Below are 21,001 nucleotides of genomic sequence, written 5' to 3'. Positions count from 1 at the left end.
CACAGCGCAAATTCCTAGCGGGAAACTCACCGTAACCCGCCAGTGTGAATGTACCCTAAAAACACTACACTACACTAACACCTAATAAAGAGTAAAACACTACATATACACCCACTTACACTGTCCCCCCCCCCCCCCCCCAATAAAAATGAAAAACCTATTGTACGGCACTGCCGTTGTTGCAAAACAACAACTCCACGCATTTCTGGACAGCCACTGACTGTCCAGGCATGCTGGGAGTTTAGCAGCAGCTGAAGGCATCCTGTTTGGGAATCACTGGCGTAGAATACCCCTATGTCCACCCCTATGCAATCCCTAATTTAGTCCTCCAATGCGCATGGCGATCTCTCACTTGGGAGTCCTGTCGTATTTCAAGGAAACAGTTTAGGGCCACATATGGGGTATCTCCGTATTCGGAAGAAATTGCACTTCAAATTTTTTTTACACTAAAATGCTGGTGTTGCCCTTTACTTTTTATTTTCACAAGAGGTAAAAATTTGTAAAGCAATTTCTCCTGAGTACGGAAATACCCCATATGTAGGCGTAAAATGCTCTGCTGGTGCACAACAAGGCTCAGGAGTGAGAGCGCACTATGTACATTTGAGGCCTAAATTGGTGATTTGCACAGGGGTGGCCGATTTTACAGCGGTTCTGACATAAACCAAAAAAAATAAATACCCACATGTGACCCCATTTTGGAAACTACACCCCTCACGGAATGTAACAAGGGGTACAGTGAGCATTTATGCCCCACAGGTGTCTGACAGATTTTTGGAACAGTGGTCAGTGAAAATGAAAAATGTAAATTTTTAGTTTGCACAGCCCACTAATCCAAAGATCTGTCAAATGCCAGTAGGGTGTAAATGCTCACTGTAGCCCTTATTACATTCCGTGAGGGGTGTATTTTCCAAAATGGGGTCACATGTGGGGGGGTCCACTGTTCTGGCACCACGGGGGGCTTTGTAAATGCACATGGACCCTGACTTCCATTCCAAACAAATTATCTCTCTAAAAGCTCAATGGCACTCCTTCTCTTCTGAGCATTGTAGTTCGCTCGCAGTGGGGGGCATTTTCTATTATTACCCCTGGGGGGCATTTTCTATTATTATTTTTTTTCATTTACACATCCGACTTTAACAAAAAGTTGTCAAACACCTGTGTGGTGTTAAGGCTCACCGTACCCCTTGTTACGTTCCTTCAGGGGTGTAGTTTCCATAATAGTGTGCGATCTGGGGAGGGGTTTGCTGTCCTGGTACCATAGGGGCTTCCTAAATTGGACATGCCCCCCAAAAACCATTTCAGAAAAACTCACTCTCCAAAATCCCATTGTTGCTCCTTCCCTTCTGAGCCCTCTACTGCGCCCGCCGAACACTTGACATACACATATGAGGTATTTTCTTACTCGAGAGAAATTGGGTTACAAATTTTGAGAGGATTTTTTTCCTTTTACCCCTTGTAAAAATTCAAAAACTGGGTCTACAAGAACATGCGAGTGTAAAAAATGAAGATTTTGAATTTTCTGCTTCACTTTGCTGCTGTTGAAACACATAAAGGGTTAACACAATTACTGGATGTCATTTTGAATACTTTGAGGACTGCAGTTTTTATAATGGGGTCATTTATGGGGTATTTCTAACCAGAAGACCCTTCAAATCCACTTCAAAACTGAATTGGTCCCCGAAAAATTCCGATTTTGAAAATTTTGTGAAAAATTGGAAAATTGCTGCTGAACTTTGAAGCCCTCTGATGTTTTCCAAAAGTAAAAACATGGCAACTTTATGATGGAAACATAAAGTAGACATATTGTATATGTGAATCAATATATAATTTATTTGGAATGTCAATTTTCCTTACAAGCAGAGAGCTTCAAAGTTAGAAAAATGCAAAATTTTCAAATTTTTCATCAAATTTTTTAATTTTTCACCAAGAAATTATGCAAGTATCGACGAAAATTTACCACTATCATAAAGTAGAATATGTCACGAAAAAACAATCTCGGAATCAAATTTATAAGTAAAAGCATCCCAGAGTTATTAATGCCTAAAGTGACAGTGGTCAGATTTGCAAAAAATGCTCCCGTCCTTAGGGTCATAATGGGCTCCGTCCCCAAGGGGTTAAAGGGGTACTCCGCCCCTAGACATCTTATCCTCTATCCAAAGGATAGGGGATAACATGTCAGATCGCCACGGTCCCGCTGCTGGGGCCCCCTCGGGATTGCCGCTGCGGCACCCCACTGTCATTACTGCACAGAGCGAGTTCGCTCTGTACGTAATGACGGGGAGTACAGGGGCCGAAGCATCGTTACGTCACGGCTCTGCCCCTCGTGACGTCATGGCCCACCCCCTCAACACAAGTCTATGGGGGGGGCGTGGCGGTTGTCATGCCCCTGCCATAGATTTGTATTAAGGGGACGGGCCATGATATCACGAGGGGCGGAGCCATGATGTCACGCTGCTCCGTCCCCTGTATCGCCCGTCATTATGCACAGAGCGAACTCGCTCTGTGCAGTAATGACAGCGGGGTGCCGCAGCGGCAATCCCGGGGGTCCCCAGCAGCGGGACCGCAGAGATCTGATATCTTATCCCCTATCCTTTGGATAGGGGATAAGATGTCTAGGGGAAGAGTACCCCTTTAAAGGCACCTGTTTGAACTTGTTATCAGTATAAAGACACCTGTTCATAACCTCAAACAGTCACACTCCAAACTCCACTTTGGCCAAGACCAAAGAGCTGTCGAAGGACGCCTAAAACAAAATTGTAGACCTGCACCAGGCTGGGAAGACTGAATCTGAAATAGGCAAACAGCTTGGTGTGAAGAAATCGACTGTGGAAGCAATCATAAAAAATGGTAAGCGTACAAGACCACTGATAATCTCCCTCAATCTGGTGCTCCACGCAAGATCTCACCCCGTGGTGTCAAAATGATCACAAGAACGGTGAGCAAAAATCCCAGAACCACACGGGGGGACCTAGTGAATGACCTGCAGAGAGCTGGGACCAAAGTAACAAAGGCTACCATCAGTAACACACTACATCGCCAGGGACTCAAATCATGCAGTGCCAGACGTGTTCCCCTGCTTAAGCCAGTACATGTCTGGGCCCATCTGAAGTTTGCTAGAGAGCATTTGAATGATCCAGAAGAGTATTGGGAGAATGTCATCCAAAGAACACCATACCTACTGTGAAGCATGGGGGTGGAAACATCATGCTTTGGGGCTGAATTTCTGCTCAGGGACCAGGACGACTGATCCTTGTAAAGGAAAGGATGACTGGGGCCATGTATTGTGAGATTTTGAGTGAAAAACACCTTCCATCAGCAAGGGCATTGAAGATGAAACGTGGCTGGGTCTTTCAGCATAACAATGATCCCAAACACACTGCTCAGGCAATGAAGGAGTGGCTTTATAAGAAGCATTTCAAGGTCCTGGATTGGCCTAGCCAGTCTCCAGATCTCAACCCCATAGAAAACCTTTGGAGGGAGGTTAAAGTCCGTGTTGCCCAGTGACAGCCCCAAAACATCACTGCTCTAGAGGAGATCTGCATGGAGGAATGGGCCAAAATACCAGCAACAGTGTGTGAAAACCTTGTGAAGACTTACAGAAAATGTTTAACCTCTGTCATTACCAACAAAGGGTATATAACAAAGTATTGAGCATGTGAGAGCTAGAAATCTTACTTGTTTGTATGTGACCAAATACATTATTTAAAAATCAGACAATTTGATTTTATGGATATTTTTTTTTCTCATTATGTCTCTCAAAGTTGAGGTATACCTATGATGACAATTACAGGCCTCTCATCTTTTTAAGTGAGAGAACTTGCACAATTGGTGGCAGACTAAATACTTTTTTGCCCCACTGTATGTACATTCACAACATATACTTAGGCTGGGGTTTAAAAGCTACTTGACGGGAATGTGTCATCATGAAATTACTTATTGTTCAACTGCAATTGACATTCCAAACTATTGACACTATTAGCTATAAGAATGAGGAAACACATTGGGGGGAGATTTAGATTCAGAGGCCTTTTCAAAAATAAAAGAAGCAATCTGATTGGTTGCTATGGGCAACTCAGCAACTTTTCCTTTGGACAGGTTTTGATAAATCTCCCCCATTGTACCTTTCGAATATCTGTCTGCATTTCCATAACATATACAATGTTTTTGTTCTTTGTTGCAAAGTGTTAAAGAGGGGTTTCCAAGCGTCTGAAGTGCTGAGGGTTGGAATGCCTTTAGTTAGCTGAAAGCCAAGCCCTGTCCACAATTTGTATGTTCGGCACAGGAATGAGATTTGGAAACAGAGCTCAGCTTCCAGCTGACTGTCAATCAAACAGGGACAGGAATAGAAAAGAAACAAGGAGGCATTCCAGCCCGAAGAACTTCAGGGTCTTGCGAACACCTCTTTGACACTGTACCAAAAGCATTTTTATACATTATGGAAGCACAGACACTATGTAACAGTGTCAGCAGATTAGTAGGTCAATTGCAGCTGACAGATTTCCTTTAAAGTGTACTTAGATCCCACAAAAAAACAAAACTGTTATATGTTGCTCAGTACCTAATCCTGATCATGTACATATAATTTGTATGTCTCTATCCCCCATATTTCACTAGGAAATTGCATATTAAACCTGCTCACTGTCCATTTCATTCTGTCGTGTGGAGGGGGCGTCTCCTGCTCTTGCCTGCACTGTGCATGACTCAGCTTTCCTCTTTAGTCTGCTGACTCATTGCTCTAGGGAGCTCTGTAACCCTTTCCTCTCTGGTTTCATGCTGTACACACACACATACACACAGGAGGAATGATTATTGGAGATTGGCTGTATTCTACCAACAAAGACAATATGGTGAGTGTACAACTTATATGTTCCTATTTTATTTATGTCATCCTTTGGCAGTCCTGTAATGCTGGGACTTTTAGTTTTGGAATAATTTGAGGTACAGTGTTTGGATAACTCTTTAACAGCAATGTTGCCATCAGCTGTTTGCCTATAGCTTTTGCAAAACTGCTGCTCCCAGCATGCCAAGGCATCCTTTGGCTGTCCAGGCATGCTTGGAGTTGTAGTTTTGCAACAGCTGGAAGCACATGATTAGTAAATATCTTTGTTACAGCAGTGTTGCAGCGAATGTGTTCCTCTTGCAGCCTTGTCCATCAGCCATCTCGTGTCCATGACCCTTGCACACCCTCATCAGTGTCCCAGGAGGTATGGGGACCCCTAGTGGAGTGATTTTCAAGGAAGATTTATTTAATAAAATGTGAAAAACTTTTAAAGAAGTATATCAGAAAAACTATTGTTTTGCCAAGATGTACAACATATAAAGGGGGAGATTTATCAAAACCTGTGCAGAGGAAAAGTTGCCCAGCTGCCCATAGCAACCAATCAGACTGCTTCTTTCATTTTGCAAAGCCTTGTTAAAAATGAAAGAAGCAATCTGATTGGTTGCTATGTGCAGCTGGGAAACTTTTCCTTTGCACAGGTTTTGATAAATCTCCCCCAAAATGTCTGATAGTGCCCATTTAAACATATATTTTGAAATAAAAAGTAGTTTTTTTTATTTTGCATTTCACTGTGGATAATATATGATCCTGAAATCTTGCCCACTAAAGGCCATTTTACACAGCCTTTATTGGCCTGTTCATTTAATAAGCATGTACATGGCTCAATCATTCACAGGTCCAGATGCACAAATGATTGCTGGATTGTGTGTTCAGCACTTTATTTCATCACTGTCAGCTGCACATCACACATTTACACAGGAGGATGTGCAGCCCATAACAATGATGTTAATGGTTCTGCTAAAGATGCAACCAGCCCATGTTGTTTTACATTGGCAAATTATCATGAAGAGGCATTCCTAAAGGCACTTATGATCAGCCAATGTAAAAGGGCATTTAATGGGTACTCCTCTGCAAAACAATTTTTAATGTCATGTGAGTCAGTGAGTAAGTGTCACTCACTGACCGCTGGGGGGGGGGGGGGGGGGGGCATCACTGTACACAGACTGACCTACTATGTACAGTCAGTCAGTCAAACTGTCCCGCTGCTCTGCTCCACATGCTTCCAGGGCCGACGGCTGCTGGCCGGTGGCCGCCGGGAGGTACTAGCACAACGAACATCCGCTGTGCTATGATATAGCATGTTGGCCCTGACGTCAGAAGAGAGTGGCACCAAGAACAGCATGAACGGAGGAGCAGCCAGGAAGAGTCATGGCTGGCCCGCAGAGAAGGCAGCTACAGCAGGCTGCCTTCAGTGCTCCGATCACTGCTCAACCGGTCCAGGGCCTACTGCTCTGAGCCTAGTCCTACAAGGTAGAGTACGCTATGTCTGGTGAAGCTGTCATTGCACAGTGAAACGCATTGCGTGATGGTCCAATAAAGCTACTCCTTCAACTTACATGGTGGTTTTCCTGCCCATACCTATGAAGTGCACTCTGCTATGAAGTAATTAGAAATATATAATTACAAATTAAAATTGGTTTGGGGGTGGGCCCTGGGGGGGGGGCGGCCACCGGTGCTGGAGCGGGCCCAGGCCTTTAGCTTTGTAAGGGGCCCTGAAATTTCTGATGGCAGCCCTGCTTATCAGCTGTTATATGCTCCACAGGAAGTTATTTTCTTTTTGACTTACCACAGTGCTCTCTGTTGACACCTCTGTCCATTTTAGGAACTGTCCAGAGTAGAAGCAAATCCCCATAGCAAACATCTCCTGCTCTGGACAGTTCCTGATATGGACAAAGATGTCAGCAGAGAGCACTGTGGTCAGACAGAAAGGAAATTCAAAAAGAAAATAACTTCCTGTGGATCATACATCAGCTGATAAGTACTGGAAGGATTAGTGTGAAGGCTAATTTATTAGCCTGTATTTGTGGGAGGGGCGAGGATTCCCTATAAGAACCGTCACGTGATCAGCTGACACGCGAGTCAGCTGATGCACAGGAGTTCCGGTTTTGGAGCAACGGTAAGCGGCCGGCAGGGGGGGCGGCGTCCGCTGCAGTCCTCTCTCCAGAGATAAGGGCACCCTCGGTCAGCCCCGGTTTTCAGCACAGCGTCCCACGTGCTTTATGGCCTGTGCATGCGCTCCCATTGGTAGTCTGGCTGCGCACGTTGGACAGCTCCGGCAGCGGGAGTTCTCACGGGCTCCGGCACTTTTCTACTTGAAGGGGATGTCTAATGGTAGGACCTCGCTACGTCGGGGTTCATCCCATAGTTAAGTGGCCGGGGTGGCGATGTTACGCGTAATCCCCCTCTGGAGGTAAATCAGTTTTTTTTTGGGGGGGGGGGGGGGTTTCCCTCTGCCCGGCCAGGCCCGGCCCCACTTTTTCATTGTAAGGGGTCCTTACATATGGTTTGTTTTTGCCCTGTCATGCGCAGAGGAGCGCTGAGAGTCACCTCTGACAGCGGGACTCGCAACCAGGAATCGCCACTGTCATATGGGCATGTCTGCGATGTGACCTCGCTCCCCCACAAGCCTCAAGTGCTGGGGGGGGGGGAGATTTCATATCACCACTGGTGCCAAGTAAGCAGTGGGCTCCGTGGTGGCTTCTGCCTGCCCTGTTGGCCGTTGTTGATCTCACCGTGCACACAATTAGGGGGGATCTGTTGGCCGCGATCAGTGTGGCGGGGGGAGTCCACCAGGGACCATATAAAAAAACCTTAGTTCACGCACCAACAAGATGATGTCACATCTTATTTTTTTTTAAAAAGGTTCCATCGTGGTACGGTCTTCGCTTTTGTCATTTAGTTATGCAGGAAGGTTAATCTTAGGTTGCAGTAGGCGTCACTGTACACACGCTTGTAGCATTTACACTGTACACACGCTCGTAGCATTTATACTGTACACACACTTGTAACATTTATACTGTACACACGCTCGTAGGATTTATACTTCACTCGCTCGTAGGCTTTATACTGTACACACGCTCGTAGCATTTATACTGTACACACGCTCGTAGCATTTATACTGTACACACACTCGTAACATTTATACTGTACACACGCTCGTAGTATTTATACTGTACACATGCTCGTAACATATATACTGTACACACGCTCCTAGCATTTATACTGTACACACACTCGTAACATTAATACTGTACACATGCTCATAGCATTTATACTGTACATACCCTCGTAACATTAATACTGTACACACGCTCGTAGGATTCATACTGTATATATGCTCGCAGGATTTATACTGTACACACGCTAGCAGGATTTATACTTTACACACGCTCGCAGGATTTATACTGTACAAACCCTTGTAGCATTTATACGTTACACACACTCGTAGCATTTATACTGTACACACGCTCGTAACATTAATACTGTACACACACTCGTAACATTTATACTGTACACATGCTCGTAGCATTTATACTGTACACACGCTCGTAGGATTCATACTGTATATACGCTCGCAGGATTTATAATGTACACACGCTCGCAGGATTTATACTGTACATACGATCGCATGATTTATACTGTACACACCCTCGTAGCATTTATACGTTACACACGATCGTAGGATTTATGCTGTACACAAGCTCGCAGGATTCATACTGTACACGTGTTTGTAGGATTTATATTGTACACACGCTCGTAGGATTTATACTGTACACATGCTCATAGGATTCATACTGTACATGCTCGTAGGATTTATACTGTACTCACGCTCGCAGGATTTATACTGTACACATGTTTGTAGGATTTATCCTGTACACATGTTCATAGGATTTGTACTGTACATACGCTCAGAGGGTTTATACTGTACACTCGCTGGAAGTAGTCATACTGTAAACACGCTTGTAGGATTTATATCGTACATACGCTCGGAGGAGTTATACTGTACGTGCGCTTGTGGGAGTTGAGCGGTGCATGTGCTCATAGCGTGTGTGCTGTACACATGCTTGTAGTGTACGTGGTCATATAATTATTACATGCATACATATTGATTGTTCTATGCATACGTTTATCAGATTTGTTCGGTGCAGATGTTCATATAGTTTGTTGTTGGCCATACGCTCATAGTTGTCCTGAGTATAGGTTCATCAAGTTATTGGTACAGTCGCTCATAGTTTGTTATATGGCATAGTTTCCATACATATGCACACAGTTTACTCTGTTATTATGTGCATGTAGTTGTCCCGAGCTTACGCACATATAGTTTGTTCTCATTTCATCCTGGTTAACTCAGTTGTAGTCTTATAGGACACATGGACTCGTAACTTCACATTACATTTTATAGGTGAGGTAGTACGTTATTGTTCATACACTTATAGCACACTCACATATATACGCTCATAGATTCATATTGTACTTATGTTTGTAATTTATATATGCTGGTATTAATGATACTGTTCTTATGCTTGTGCTGTTATACGTTACATCTGCTTGTTACATGATAGTGTGGATAAGTGTTTATTGCCATGGTGGCATTTACAGTGGCCATATAGTTCGTTTGTGTATACGCACACATAGTTCATTCAGTCTATACGCTCAGGTTTTCCTGCTAATGTCAGTTCATGTAGTTTTCACACGTTACAGTGTGTGCACTTTTGTAGATTCATTGTAGTGTCTGCAGTGCATATAATTGCATAGCATTGGGACACATGCGTTCCTCACTTTAGTATTTATACAGCTGTTGCGGTCGGGGCATCATATCTACCACGTCAGCAGGGGGTGGCACTCAGTAGTTATTACTGACATGCTTTCAGAGCAACAGCCTCATGACCCATAGGTGGTTTATACCCTTCATACCTGCCACGTCTGCAGGGAGATACATGGCGTAGTTGTTGTTACTGACACGTCTTCAGAACAACAATAACATGACAGATAGGCAGTGTATACCCATTATGCCTGCCACATCTGCAGGGGGGTATGTTGCATGTTTGTTGTTACTGACACATCTTCAGAACAACAATAACACGACACATAGGCGGTGTATACCCATTATGCCTGCCACGTCTGCAGGGGGGGGCACATTGCATAATTGTTGTTACTGACACGTCTTCAGAACAACAATAACATGACACATAGGCGGTGTATACCCATTATGCCTGCCACGTCTCCAGGGGGGTGGTACGTTGCATAATTGTTGTTACTGACACGTCTTCAGGACAACAATAACACGACACATAGGCGGTGTTTACCCATTATACCTGCCATGTCTGCAGGGGGATACATTGCATAATTGTTGTTACTGACACACCTTCAGAGCGACAACATTACGACACATAAGCGGTGATATACCTGTTATACCTGCCCGATCGGGGGGGGGGGGGAATCGCTTCACATCAGTGCTTTCTAGTTATTGTACAGTGGGGCAGGCATCGTATGTATAAATTCATGTGTTGTATCATACATCAGTGCTTCATGCAATTATATTGTTGCACTGGGCATATGTTTGGATAAGTTGCTCTGTGCATCTGCTCAGGTAGTTTGTTCAGTGCTTATGCTAGCTCATGCAGTTCATTCTAGCCATATGTTCATAGTTTGTTCAGTGCACACGCTCAAAGTTTCGTACATGTGCCCATACAGTTTTGACTGTGTATACAGTCGTGGGTTGTTTGAGCATGTGGTCATTGTGTTAGTGAGGTGCATATGGCCTTGATGATTATGCCGGGCCCACGTTTATATTGTCATGGTCTGCATATGGGTCTAGGAGTCATGCAAGGCATACATTTATGGTGTTCATGTTCGGTATAGATTCATAGGTTCACTAGGTACATATGTTTTATGATGTTTTGCTATGTTATGGTGTTTAGACCATACACTCATGTCTTTGGCATGGCACAGTTTTCATGGCATTGGGCGAATTGGATTATTCGGTGGGTCACCATTTTTATTAACATTGAGTCGTGCATAGGAAAATATAGCTGGGGTTCGGTTTATTACTTGCCAAGTCGACAGGTCAAGCATGGTTACCACCTGTCTCGGCTTCAGGTTGACGTCGATACTAATAGCCATATACATTGGTTGAGGCTTTTTAAATTCGGCTAGACCAGTCACGTCTACAGGTCAGTCCGGATACAACCTGACATATACGTTGTGTTATTCAGTTGTTGGGTTATGCACAGGGATATAGCTTTATTTTTCCATTGTGAATTGTCACGTCTATAGGTCAATCATGGTTACAAGCTGTCTCGGCTTCAGGTTTCAGGTTTACGTCGATACTAGTAGTCATACATGCTGGTTGAAGCTTTTAATTTGGATTCGGATTAATTCAGTCCGGATACAATCTGACACGACTTCAGGTTGGTGACAATGTCTTTGTATACGTTGTGTTAATTCAGCAGTTGGGTCATGCTACAGGGATAGCTTTACACTTCCATTGTTAATTGCCACGTCTATAGGTATATCATGGTTACAACCTGCTTTGGTTCAGGTTGACGGTCATACTATTAGTTGCAGATTTGGTTGAGTCTTTCATTTATTTTTCGGCCTGTCATGTCTACAGGTCGGTTCAGTTGCAACCTGACATGACTTCAGGTTGGCGGCAACATCATTATGTGTCCATATGTTTACTTAGCATTTGGGTTGTGCATACAGGAACATAGCTTGCTTCAGTGTGATTGGTCTTGTTAATCTCAGCTTAGGTTGACGATGATAATAATCACATGTTGGTTGAGTCTCATGTTCATATTTGCTGCATAAGTGGTTTTCATTGCCGGTCACATCCACAGGTTGGTTACAGTGGTAACCTGACACAGGTTTAGGTTGGCGACTATGTAGTTATTTGCGTATAAACGTTGTTAGCACTTGGAAAATATTTACGTGATATTTTACATTAGTTACCCAAAGGATGTCTCACATGCCATTTTATTCCTACTTGCATTCATCGGGTTTTGCCACTCTTCTTTGCATCCAGCATAACACTATCAAGGTAAATCTGTCAGGTATCCAGCATAATATCACGTGGTCTTGCTCTGACAGGGTGTCATTGTTTGCGTCCCATGCCATCAAATCTGCCCTGAAGAGTGCGCAAGACGGAGGTTCGCAAGCCCTCTTGCCGTCAGCCCTGGTAGCTGGCTTAGTTAGTTGGTCAGCGGACGCTTAGGTAATTCCCCTTTGGGACATCAGGACAGCTTAACATTAGCGGCTGCACTGTTCATGAGTTGTAGTGGTCTCCTAAGGTTTAGGAGAGTTACATGCAGGTGCATGGAAATTGTATAGCAGATGAATGTCATTGTCCGGTCAGGGTATCATCATACAGCATTTTCCCAAGTCTCACAAGTGATGCTCAGCTCGAGTGTGGCAAGCTTTGCTTCCGCATGTCAAGGATCCAATGGGATCAGCCGCTGCCATTGTTTAGGGGGTGGCACTCACTACTACGTTGTTGTCAAACATGTATGTATTCTTGTTAAATACTTTATAGTGATCCGTATATTATATCCAGTCATTCCCCAAGCATTGGTGCTGCTGCACCGACGTCACAGCATGGTGTGCCTGCATACGTGGTTAGGAATTCGGGGTGCTGGGAATTCAGTACTACGTGCACCATACCCCCATTCCATAGTCGGTAATGCACAATGCATTTCAGTCATTGGTCACGGGGTTATTGCACGTGCTAATAGCGCTTTGCTCTGATTATGAGTTTTGCCCTTTATTTTTCAGGTGTACTCCTACGCGGCAGTATATGGCATAACTCTAACTGCATAGATAGGTTGCAGGATTTAGTAGGGAATAGGAGTTTAGTATGAGGATGAGTTAGGTACGCTCGCTACACTAATGAGCACCGACCACAAGTTTGAAGGCTAATTTATTAGCCTGTATTTGTGGGAGGGGCGGGGATTCCCTATAAGAACCCGCAGCAGTACCTGTCTCTGACGCCGCAGGTTTGTCACGTCCCACCCAACCCTCCCTCAATATCATTTTCACTCCATGACTATTGTTATACATCAGGTTATGCCCTCTATTTTTCAGGTGTACTCCTATGCTGCAGTATATGGCATAACTCTAACTGCATAGATAGGTTACAGGATTTAGTAGGGAATAGGAGTTTAGTATGAGGTTCAGTTAGATAGGCTCGCCACACTAATGGGCACCAACCACAAAGATTTTTTAATACAAGTAATTTACAAATCTGGTTAAGTTTCTTGCACCAGTTGATTTAAAAAAAAGGATTATGGTGAATCATCAGTATATAGATAAGGCTATTCACAGGCTTTCTGCACAGGTCACAGAGCATGTCAAGAAATCTCTCCCACAGAAGTCCATGTCCATGGGGTTTTAAATTCTCTTAATGCTGTTAAAAGCAGTTATGGCAAAATGGCTGCCTTATAATAATGTACAAAAACAAAATAAAAAAATTACAGTCAAGAAATAGAAACTGATTAGAAAGTAGAATATGTATCAGTAAAAAAAACTTTAGGTGATATATTTACTTCAAAGGAGTAGTCTCATGGAACAAAACCTATTCCCTATCTGCATGGGGGATAAGCTTTAGATCGTGGGGGGGGGGCTGGGTCCGAGCGCTGGGGTCCCCCTCCATATATCTCTATGGGAGAGCCGTTCGGCTATCTTCTGCTCTACCATAAAGATATATGGAGGGGTGTGGCGGCCTTTGTTTCAGGTGGGGGTCGTAAGGTGCCGCTCCACAGGAGAGCCAGGGCTCCATACAGGAGATTGTGCGGGGCCCCAGCACTCGGCCCCCGATGATCTAAAACCCAGCAGGATAGGGGATAAGTTTTATTCCATGAGATACATTTGATGTAACTGTGAATCCTAAACTTATAAAATCTAATTTTTCTTCCCCATTCAAGGGTCAAAGAGGCAGTACCAGGCAGCTACGGTTTCACAGGCTGGTACATCTCCTCTTTACCCCTCCTTGTTCCTTATTCACTCATGTACAGGTCATGGCTTTGCTCTCCGCCCTATCTGTACACAGCATTTATGCAAACAAGGATCAGAGCTAAGCTAAGCCCCATAAGTCAAACAATAAAGGGCAGGGTGGGATAGTGAGGGTGCATACCAGGCTGAGGCACCTCTTCAGCTTAAAGGAGTAGTCCAGTTCTGAAAAACGTATACCCTATCCTAAGGATAGGGGATACGTTTCCGATCGTGGGGGGTCCGACCACTGGGGTCCCCCGCGATCTCCTGTACGGGGCCCTGGCAGCCCGCGGGAAGGGGGCATATTGACCACCGCACGAGCCAGACATTGCCGAGAGCCCCCCTCAATACATAGAGTTGTATTGAGGGGACATGTCAGCAGCCACTTTGTGCGGTGGTCAACATGCCCCTTTCCTGCGGGGCTGCCGGGGCCCCATAAAGGAGATTACGGGGGGGCTCCAGCGGTCGGACCCCAAGCGATCTGAAACTTATGCCCTATTCTTAGGATAGGGGATACGTTTTTCAGGACTGGACTACTCCTTTAATTCCACCTTTTTGACACTTACATAAGTAGGGAAATTGTAATTGTATACATTTTGGACAAACCAGCTGTTACTTAAATGGTACTCTTAATTTTATTTAACTAACAGCTATCTGACAGGTATGCAGCTCTATGTCTCATGTACAGCTGGCAGATTCCCTTTCAGTGACATGCTATAAGGGTTGACATTAGAAAGAAAACACAAATATAAAAAATACCACAAATCCCTGTTCATTAAAATTATTGACCCAGATTTATCAAACTGTGAGAGAGAAAAGTGGAGTGATTTTCCCACAGCAACCAATCACAGCTCAGCTTTCACTTTACCAGAGCTCATTAGCTGAGCTGTGATTGGTTGCTGTGGAAAAATCAATCCACTTTTTCTCTCACACAGTTTGATAAATCAGGGTCAATGATTATCTGCAAATTTATACACACACATTTTAAAAGTTCTCTCATCTCTAGTAACAACAGTGGCTGTATTCTCTACCCAGTTCATTCTCAAGCTACTATAGTTCTAATGATGGGACTACAAAAGTACAAGATAATAAATACCTTTTTCTGAGAGGATTTCAGGGGCTACGTATGTTGGAGTTCCACACACAGTTAATATAGGCTCTGTGACAAACACAGCAAGTCCAAAGTCAGCTAACTTCAGAGTGGAAGATCCATCAGGATTCTTTTGTACCTAAGAATAAAGATATCATGTTCCTTACATGATCCACAAAAACTGTTTACACCAAGAGATCTGAAATTAAGGAGACCAAGTGATCTCTATCAATCGTTCTTTTACTGGGTTTTTATTGCTTGATGTTATGAGCCAAGCCTGTCCTAGTCCTGTGTAGCCTGAGGCCATGTTAACACGTCGGAATTTCCACTGCAGCAGAGTCCTGTTGAACTCAACAAGATTCTGCTGCAATGTGCACACGGTGGAATTTCCATGCCAGCTATTTCTGACATGGAAATACCATTTTCCTTGTCCACACAAAGAATTAACTCTTTTAATCTTTGTTTGGAGACTGCACCGAATGCATAGCCATCTATGAGACGGACCCACAGTGTCCGGAATGTCCGCACGAAGATTCTCCGGCGTGTGAACATAGCCTTAGCATGGAGAAATTATGTCAATCCTCAACCTCTAGGGGTATATTCACAAGGCAGAATTTCGCGCACCAATTCCACATCCGCATTCATTTGGGTGGTTTCTGGCTTGTGCAGAGTCAGTAAGGATTCCGTTCAGAATCCACATGCTGAAACTATGAAGTGTGAATGGGAGAGTCATGACCGGAGGTGGACACGGAGAGGGAGCCTACCCTAAATGGCGGATTGACAACTTTGAGCCGATCCCTCCCTGCGCTGAAGTGCAATGGGCGTAAAGTTACCCAAATAATACAGAACATAGTTGGGGACAGGTCAAAAAGTTGACAGGAAAACAACCAAACAACCCGATAAACCAGACAGGATATAAATATACAAACAGGGCAGGATAAAGCGTACTAACATACAGTTCAGAAACCAGAATCAAGATAAACGGCAGACATGAATAAATGAATGAGGCTAGATATGGAATAAGTATACAGCAGAAACCAGGAGATGAACAGCAGAAACCAGTAGCCAAACACTTAACAGGTCAGGAAACATAGAACACCGTTAACACTGGACATTGAACAAAGAACAAACTAAACTCCCCACTCCAAACATGGAAGGACATCAATACCAAAGCCAAATAGACTACAAGCCAGCAGGCACACTCCACTGTGTGATCAGGATACTGGCCTAGAGGGAAACAGAAATATAATACATGGAACACTAGACTAAGAACGGATCATGATAACAAACAGGAATATTACAAAACCAAACTCCATAACATGGAGGAATACGGGTCAGGACTCTAAACAGGAATACCAAATACAGAGCGGGTACAAGCAAGACTCACAGTGTGAACACGGACTAAGATAAAACAAGATACTAAAAGCCGACAGATGTACTTAAAACCAAGCAGACTAAAATCAATATCATAAACAGGAATCAACTATGGTACACACTAAATATAAACAGACAAACATAGCAAAGGGAAAACTAATAACCAGAACAGAGTTCAGCAGAGCTTTGGTTTACATAGCCCCACCCCCATTGGCTAATAGCATTAACTATTCCCTAGCCAAGAGAGTGACTGGGATTGCAGGAATTATGTCAGCGCTGGACGAATGGAGGTAGTGAGACAGCAAGTGTAAAAACTAGGTCTCTTTATTTAGCAGAGATGCAATGTGTTTCACTGCACATGCACAGCTTCATCAGGCATGTCAGGTAGAGCAATCATACAGGTTATATACCTGCAAGGATTAACCCTTCACATTACCAATTCTCAGTTTAACATAGCAGTATCAGCACACCAGATTTTCAATTTCACAGTGTCCATACAACAATAATAACAAAATATATAATAAAAAATGCATCCAACAGTATATCAATAAATAGACAAAAAAATATATCTCCTGCACAAGACGTAACAAACAAGAGCCATATCATATAGTACGTGGCTTCAGCTCGGTGTCCCAAATACCTGAAAAGCAGCTGACGTAGAACAACTCCAAAGGATATTTCATACGTATCCTAGCACTAAGCAAAATTTATAGGCACTTTAAGCTAATCACAGTATAAGTGGGTTGGGTAGTCCAATAACACTGCGCATGACAAGAAGAGGAATAGATGGAATCATAGACATGTACAATATCGAAGGTAAGGAAAGTATAAGAATCATAACTATCAGCTAACGAGCATTCTCTATGGAATCATTAAAGCCCTGAGAGGTATCCAAAAGGACTCGCGATTTATTAATCTCTAATATCTATGTGGAATTTCTGATGGAATACGTTCAAGTATGACTAGACTTATTGTTTCCATATTTCTATGATGAATGATGTTAAAATGCCTTGACAAACTGTGAAGCATGTGAACATGCATAATGTTCCACCTATGTTTATTCATTCTTGCATGTACAGTTTGGACTGTCCGGCCCACATACTGCAGCATTTGCAGGAAAGGAGATATATAGCAAAGTTGTATCACAATTCAGTTTACCTTTTATTAAAAAAATGTTTTGGGTCTGAAACGATTTTAAAGTAGTAGCACTATTTTTAATCCAATTGCAACACAGACATCGGCTCTTCATACACGGAGAACAACCAGATTCAGTCAAAATGACAGTATTATTTACCCAATCATTTTTAAATCTACTTGGGGCAATTAAATTGTGGAGATTCTTTGGATTCTTTGAATTCCTTTAGTATGGGATCACTTTGTATGATGGGCCAATTTTTTGCAGAATTTTTTTTTGTTAGACGCTTCTGAGTTATAATTAGTTATAAAATTAAATTTTAATCTGTGTTCAGTGAAAATTTCCCTTTAGATGTAGTAACCAAATCTGATTGTTTCTTATAGAGAACCCTTTTGTAAGCTTCTGTTAAGAGGGATCTAGGGTATCCCTTTTCCTGGAAGCGTGTCCTAAGGACAGGTACTGTCCATAGGGCACACCTCTAAGCCAGCTGGGGTAATGAGCACTGTCAAACTGTAGAAAACTCTTAACATCTACTGTTTTAAAGAAAGTTACATAGTTACATAGTTAGTACGGTCGAAAAAAGACATATGTCCATCAAGTTCAACCAGGGAATTAACCCCTTAAGGACTCAGGGTTTTTCCGTTTTTGCACTTTCGTTTTTTCCTCCTTACCTTTTAAAAATCATAACCCTTTCAATTTTCCACCTAAAAATCCATATTATGGCTTATTTTTTGCGTCACCAATTCTACTTTGCAGTGACATTAGTCATTTTACCCAAAAATGCACGGCGAAACGGAAAAAAAAATCATTGTGCGACAAAATCGAAAAAAAAACGCCATTTTGTAACTTTTGGGGGCTTTCGTTTCTACGCAGTGCATATTTCGGTAAAAATTACAACTTATCATTATTCTGTAGGTCCATACGGTTAAAATGATACCCTACTTATATAGGTTTGATTTTGTCGCACTTCTGGAAAAAATCATAACTACATGCAGGAAAATTTATACGTTTAAAAATGTCATCTTCTGACCCCTATAACTTTTTTATTTTTCCATGTATGGGGTGGTATGAGGACTCATTTTTTGCGCCGTGATCTGAAGTTTTTATCGGTATGATTTTTGTTTTGATCGGACTTTTTGATCACTTTTTATTCATTTTTTAATGATATAAAAAGTGACCAAAATACGCTTTTTTGGACTTTGGAATTTTTTTGCGCGTACGCCATTGACCGTACGGCTTAATTAATGATATATTTTTATAGTTCGGACATTTACGCACGCGGCGATACCACATATGTTTATTTTTTATTTTTTTTACACTGTTTTATTTTTTTTATGGGAAAAGGGGGGTGATTCAAACTTTTATTAGGGAAGGGGTTAAATGACCTTTATTAACACTTTTTTTTTACATTTTTTTTGCAGTGTTATAGGTCCCATAGGGACCTATAACACTGCACACAGTGATCTCTAATGCTGATCACTGGCGTGCATTAACACGCCTGTGATCAGCATTATCGGCGCTTGACTGCTCCTGCCTGGATCTCAGGCACGGAGCAGTCATTCGTCGATCGGACACCGGGGAGGCAGGTAAGAGCCCTCCCGGTGTCCGATCAGCTGTTCGGGACGCCGCGATTTCACCGCGGCGGTCCCGAACAGCCCGACTGAGCAGCCGGGTCACTTTCACTTTCACTTTAGAAGCGGCGGTCAGCTTTGACCGCCGCTTCTAAAGGGTTAATACCGCACATCGCCGCGATCGGCGATGTGTGGTATTAGCCGCGGGTCCCGGCCGTTGATTAGCGCCGGGACCCACGCGATATGATGCGGGATCGCGGCGCGATCCCGCTTCATATCGCGGGAGCCGGCGCAGGACGTAAATATACGTCCTGCGTCGTTAAGGGGATAAGGGGTAGGGGTGTGGCGCGATATTGGGGAAGGGATGGGATTTTATATTTCTTCATAAGCATTAATGTTATTTTGTTCCATGAATGTATCTAATCCTGTTTTAAAGCTGTTAATTGTTCCTGCTGTGACCAGTTCCTGAGGTAGACCGTTCCATAAATTCACAGTCCTCACGGTAAAGAAGGCGTGTCGCCCCTTGAGACTAAACTTTTTCTTATCCAGACGGAGGGAGTGCCCCCTCGTCCTTTGGGGAGGGGTTTAACCTGGAACAGTTTTTCTCCATATTTTTTGTATGGGCCATTAATATACTTATATACGTTTATCATATTCCCCCTTAAACGTCTCTTCTCAAGACTAAACAATTGTAACTCCTTTAATCGCTCCTCATAGCTAAGATGTTCCATGCCCCATATTAGTTTAGTCGCGCGTCTCTGCACCCTTTCCAACTCCGCAGTGTCCCTTTTATGGACTGGTGCCCAAAACTGAACAGCATATTCCAGGTGAGGCCGTACCAATGCTTTAAAAAGGGGGAGTATTATGTCCCTGTCCCTTTAGTCCATGCCTCTTTTGATACATGACAATATCCTGCCGGCTTTGGAAGCAGCAGCCTGACATTGCATGCTATTCTGTAGTCTGTGATCTACAAGTACACCCAGATCCTTCTCTACCAGTGACTCTGACAGATTAATCCCCCCTAAGACATACGATGCATGCAGGTTATTAGTACCCAGATGCATAACTTTACATTTATCCACATTGAACCTCATTTGCCAAGTGGATGCCCAGACACTTAGTCTATCCAAGTCATCTTGTAACTTATGCACATCCTCTATAGACTGTACTGTGCTACAAAGCTTGGTGTCATCTGCAAAGATAGAAACAGAGCTGTTAATACCATCCTCTATAGTTCTAGTTGCTAAAGATCCTTTTTCTGTTATATAAATCTTTAAATCCAAAAATTGGATAGAGACATTAGAATAATGCATTGTAAATTGTAAACCCCAGGTATTTTGATTTAATTCTTTTACAAAAAAATTCAGCCTCTGTTTCAGACCCAAACCAAATCATGAATAATTTCTCTATAAATCGATGAAAAAAACAAACTTATTAAAAAAACAAGGACTGTGCCATTATTAGGGACTCAAACTGCCCCATAAATTAATTTGCATAACTAGGGGCGAATCGAGTCCCCATGGCACAGCCCTTGTTCTGACAATAAATTACTATTAAAATTTAAAAAAAATATATTTTCCCAAATAAATCTAATAGATTCTAATAAAAAATCTGCCTGGTTTTTACTCAAAAGAGTATAAAAAAAGGCTGCTAACTGCTGTTTCACCTAATTCGGTGTCAATATTGGAATAGAGGGAGCACACGTCTAATGTCAAAAAAGCAAATGATGATGGTAAAGACAATTTATGGATATCATTAATTAACTGAGCTGAATCCCTAAGATAAGATGGTAAACTTAAAACATTTAAGGCTGTAAAAATAAATCAATAAAGTGAGACAAATTAGCTGTAACTGAACCAATACCAGAAATTATAGGTCGTCCTGGGGGGGTTATTAAATCTTTATGCAGTTTGGGCAAAAATCTCAGCAGATGGATCAACTACAATTGTACTATAATGCTCAGTGTCTGCTAAAATACGCAGAGCCTCTTCTTTATACGCAAGGCG

General features: G+C 42.8%; 1 protein-coding gene across 1 annotated transcript in view; it reads right to left on the bottom strand.

The window, feature by feature from the left end:
- Positions 1-21,001, bottom strand: part of DCLK3 (doublecortin like kinase 3) — a 57,929-nt gene that overhangs the window by 4,135 nt on the left and 32,793 nt on the right. The window contains exon 3 of the mRNA XM_056520382.1: positions 14,922-15,054. Within this exon, the coding sequence (XP_056376357.1) occupies positions 14,922-15,054 (133 nt within the window). The remainder of the gene's footprint in view (positions 1-14,921; positions 15,055-21,001) is intronic.

This window comes from Hyla sarda, chromosome 5 (assembly GCF_029499605.1).
Source record: "Hyla sarda isolate aHylSar1 chromosome 5, aHylSar1.hap1, whole genome shotgun sequence".
Taxonomy (NCBI): Eukaryota; Metazoa; Chordata; class Amphibia; order Anura; family Hylidae; genus Hyla; species Hyla sarda.
Note: the sequence above shows the minus strand (reverse complement) of the source record. Positions and strands in the feature narration are given on the sequence as shown.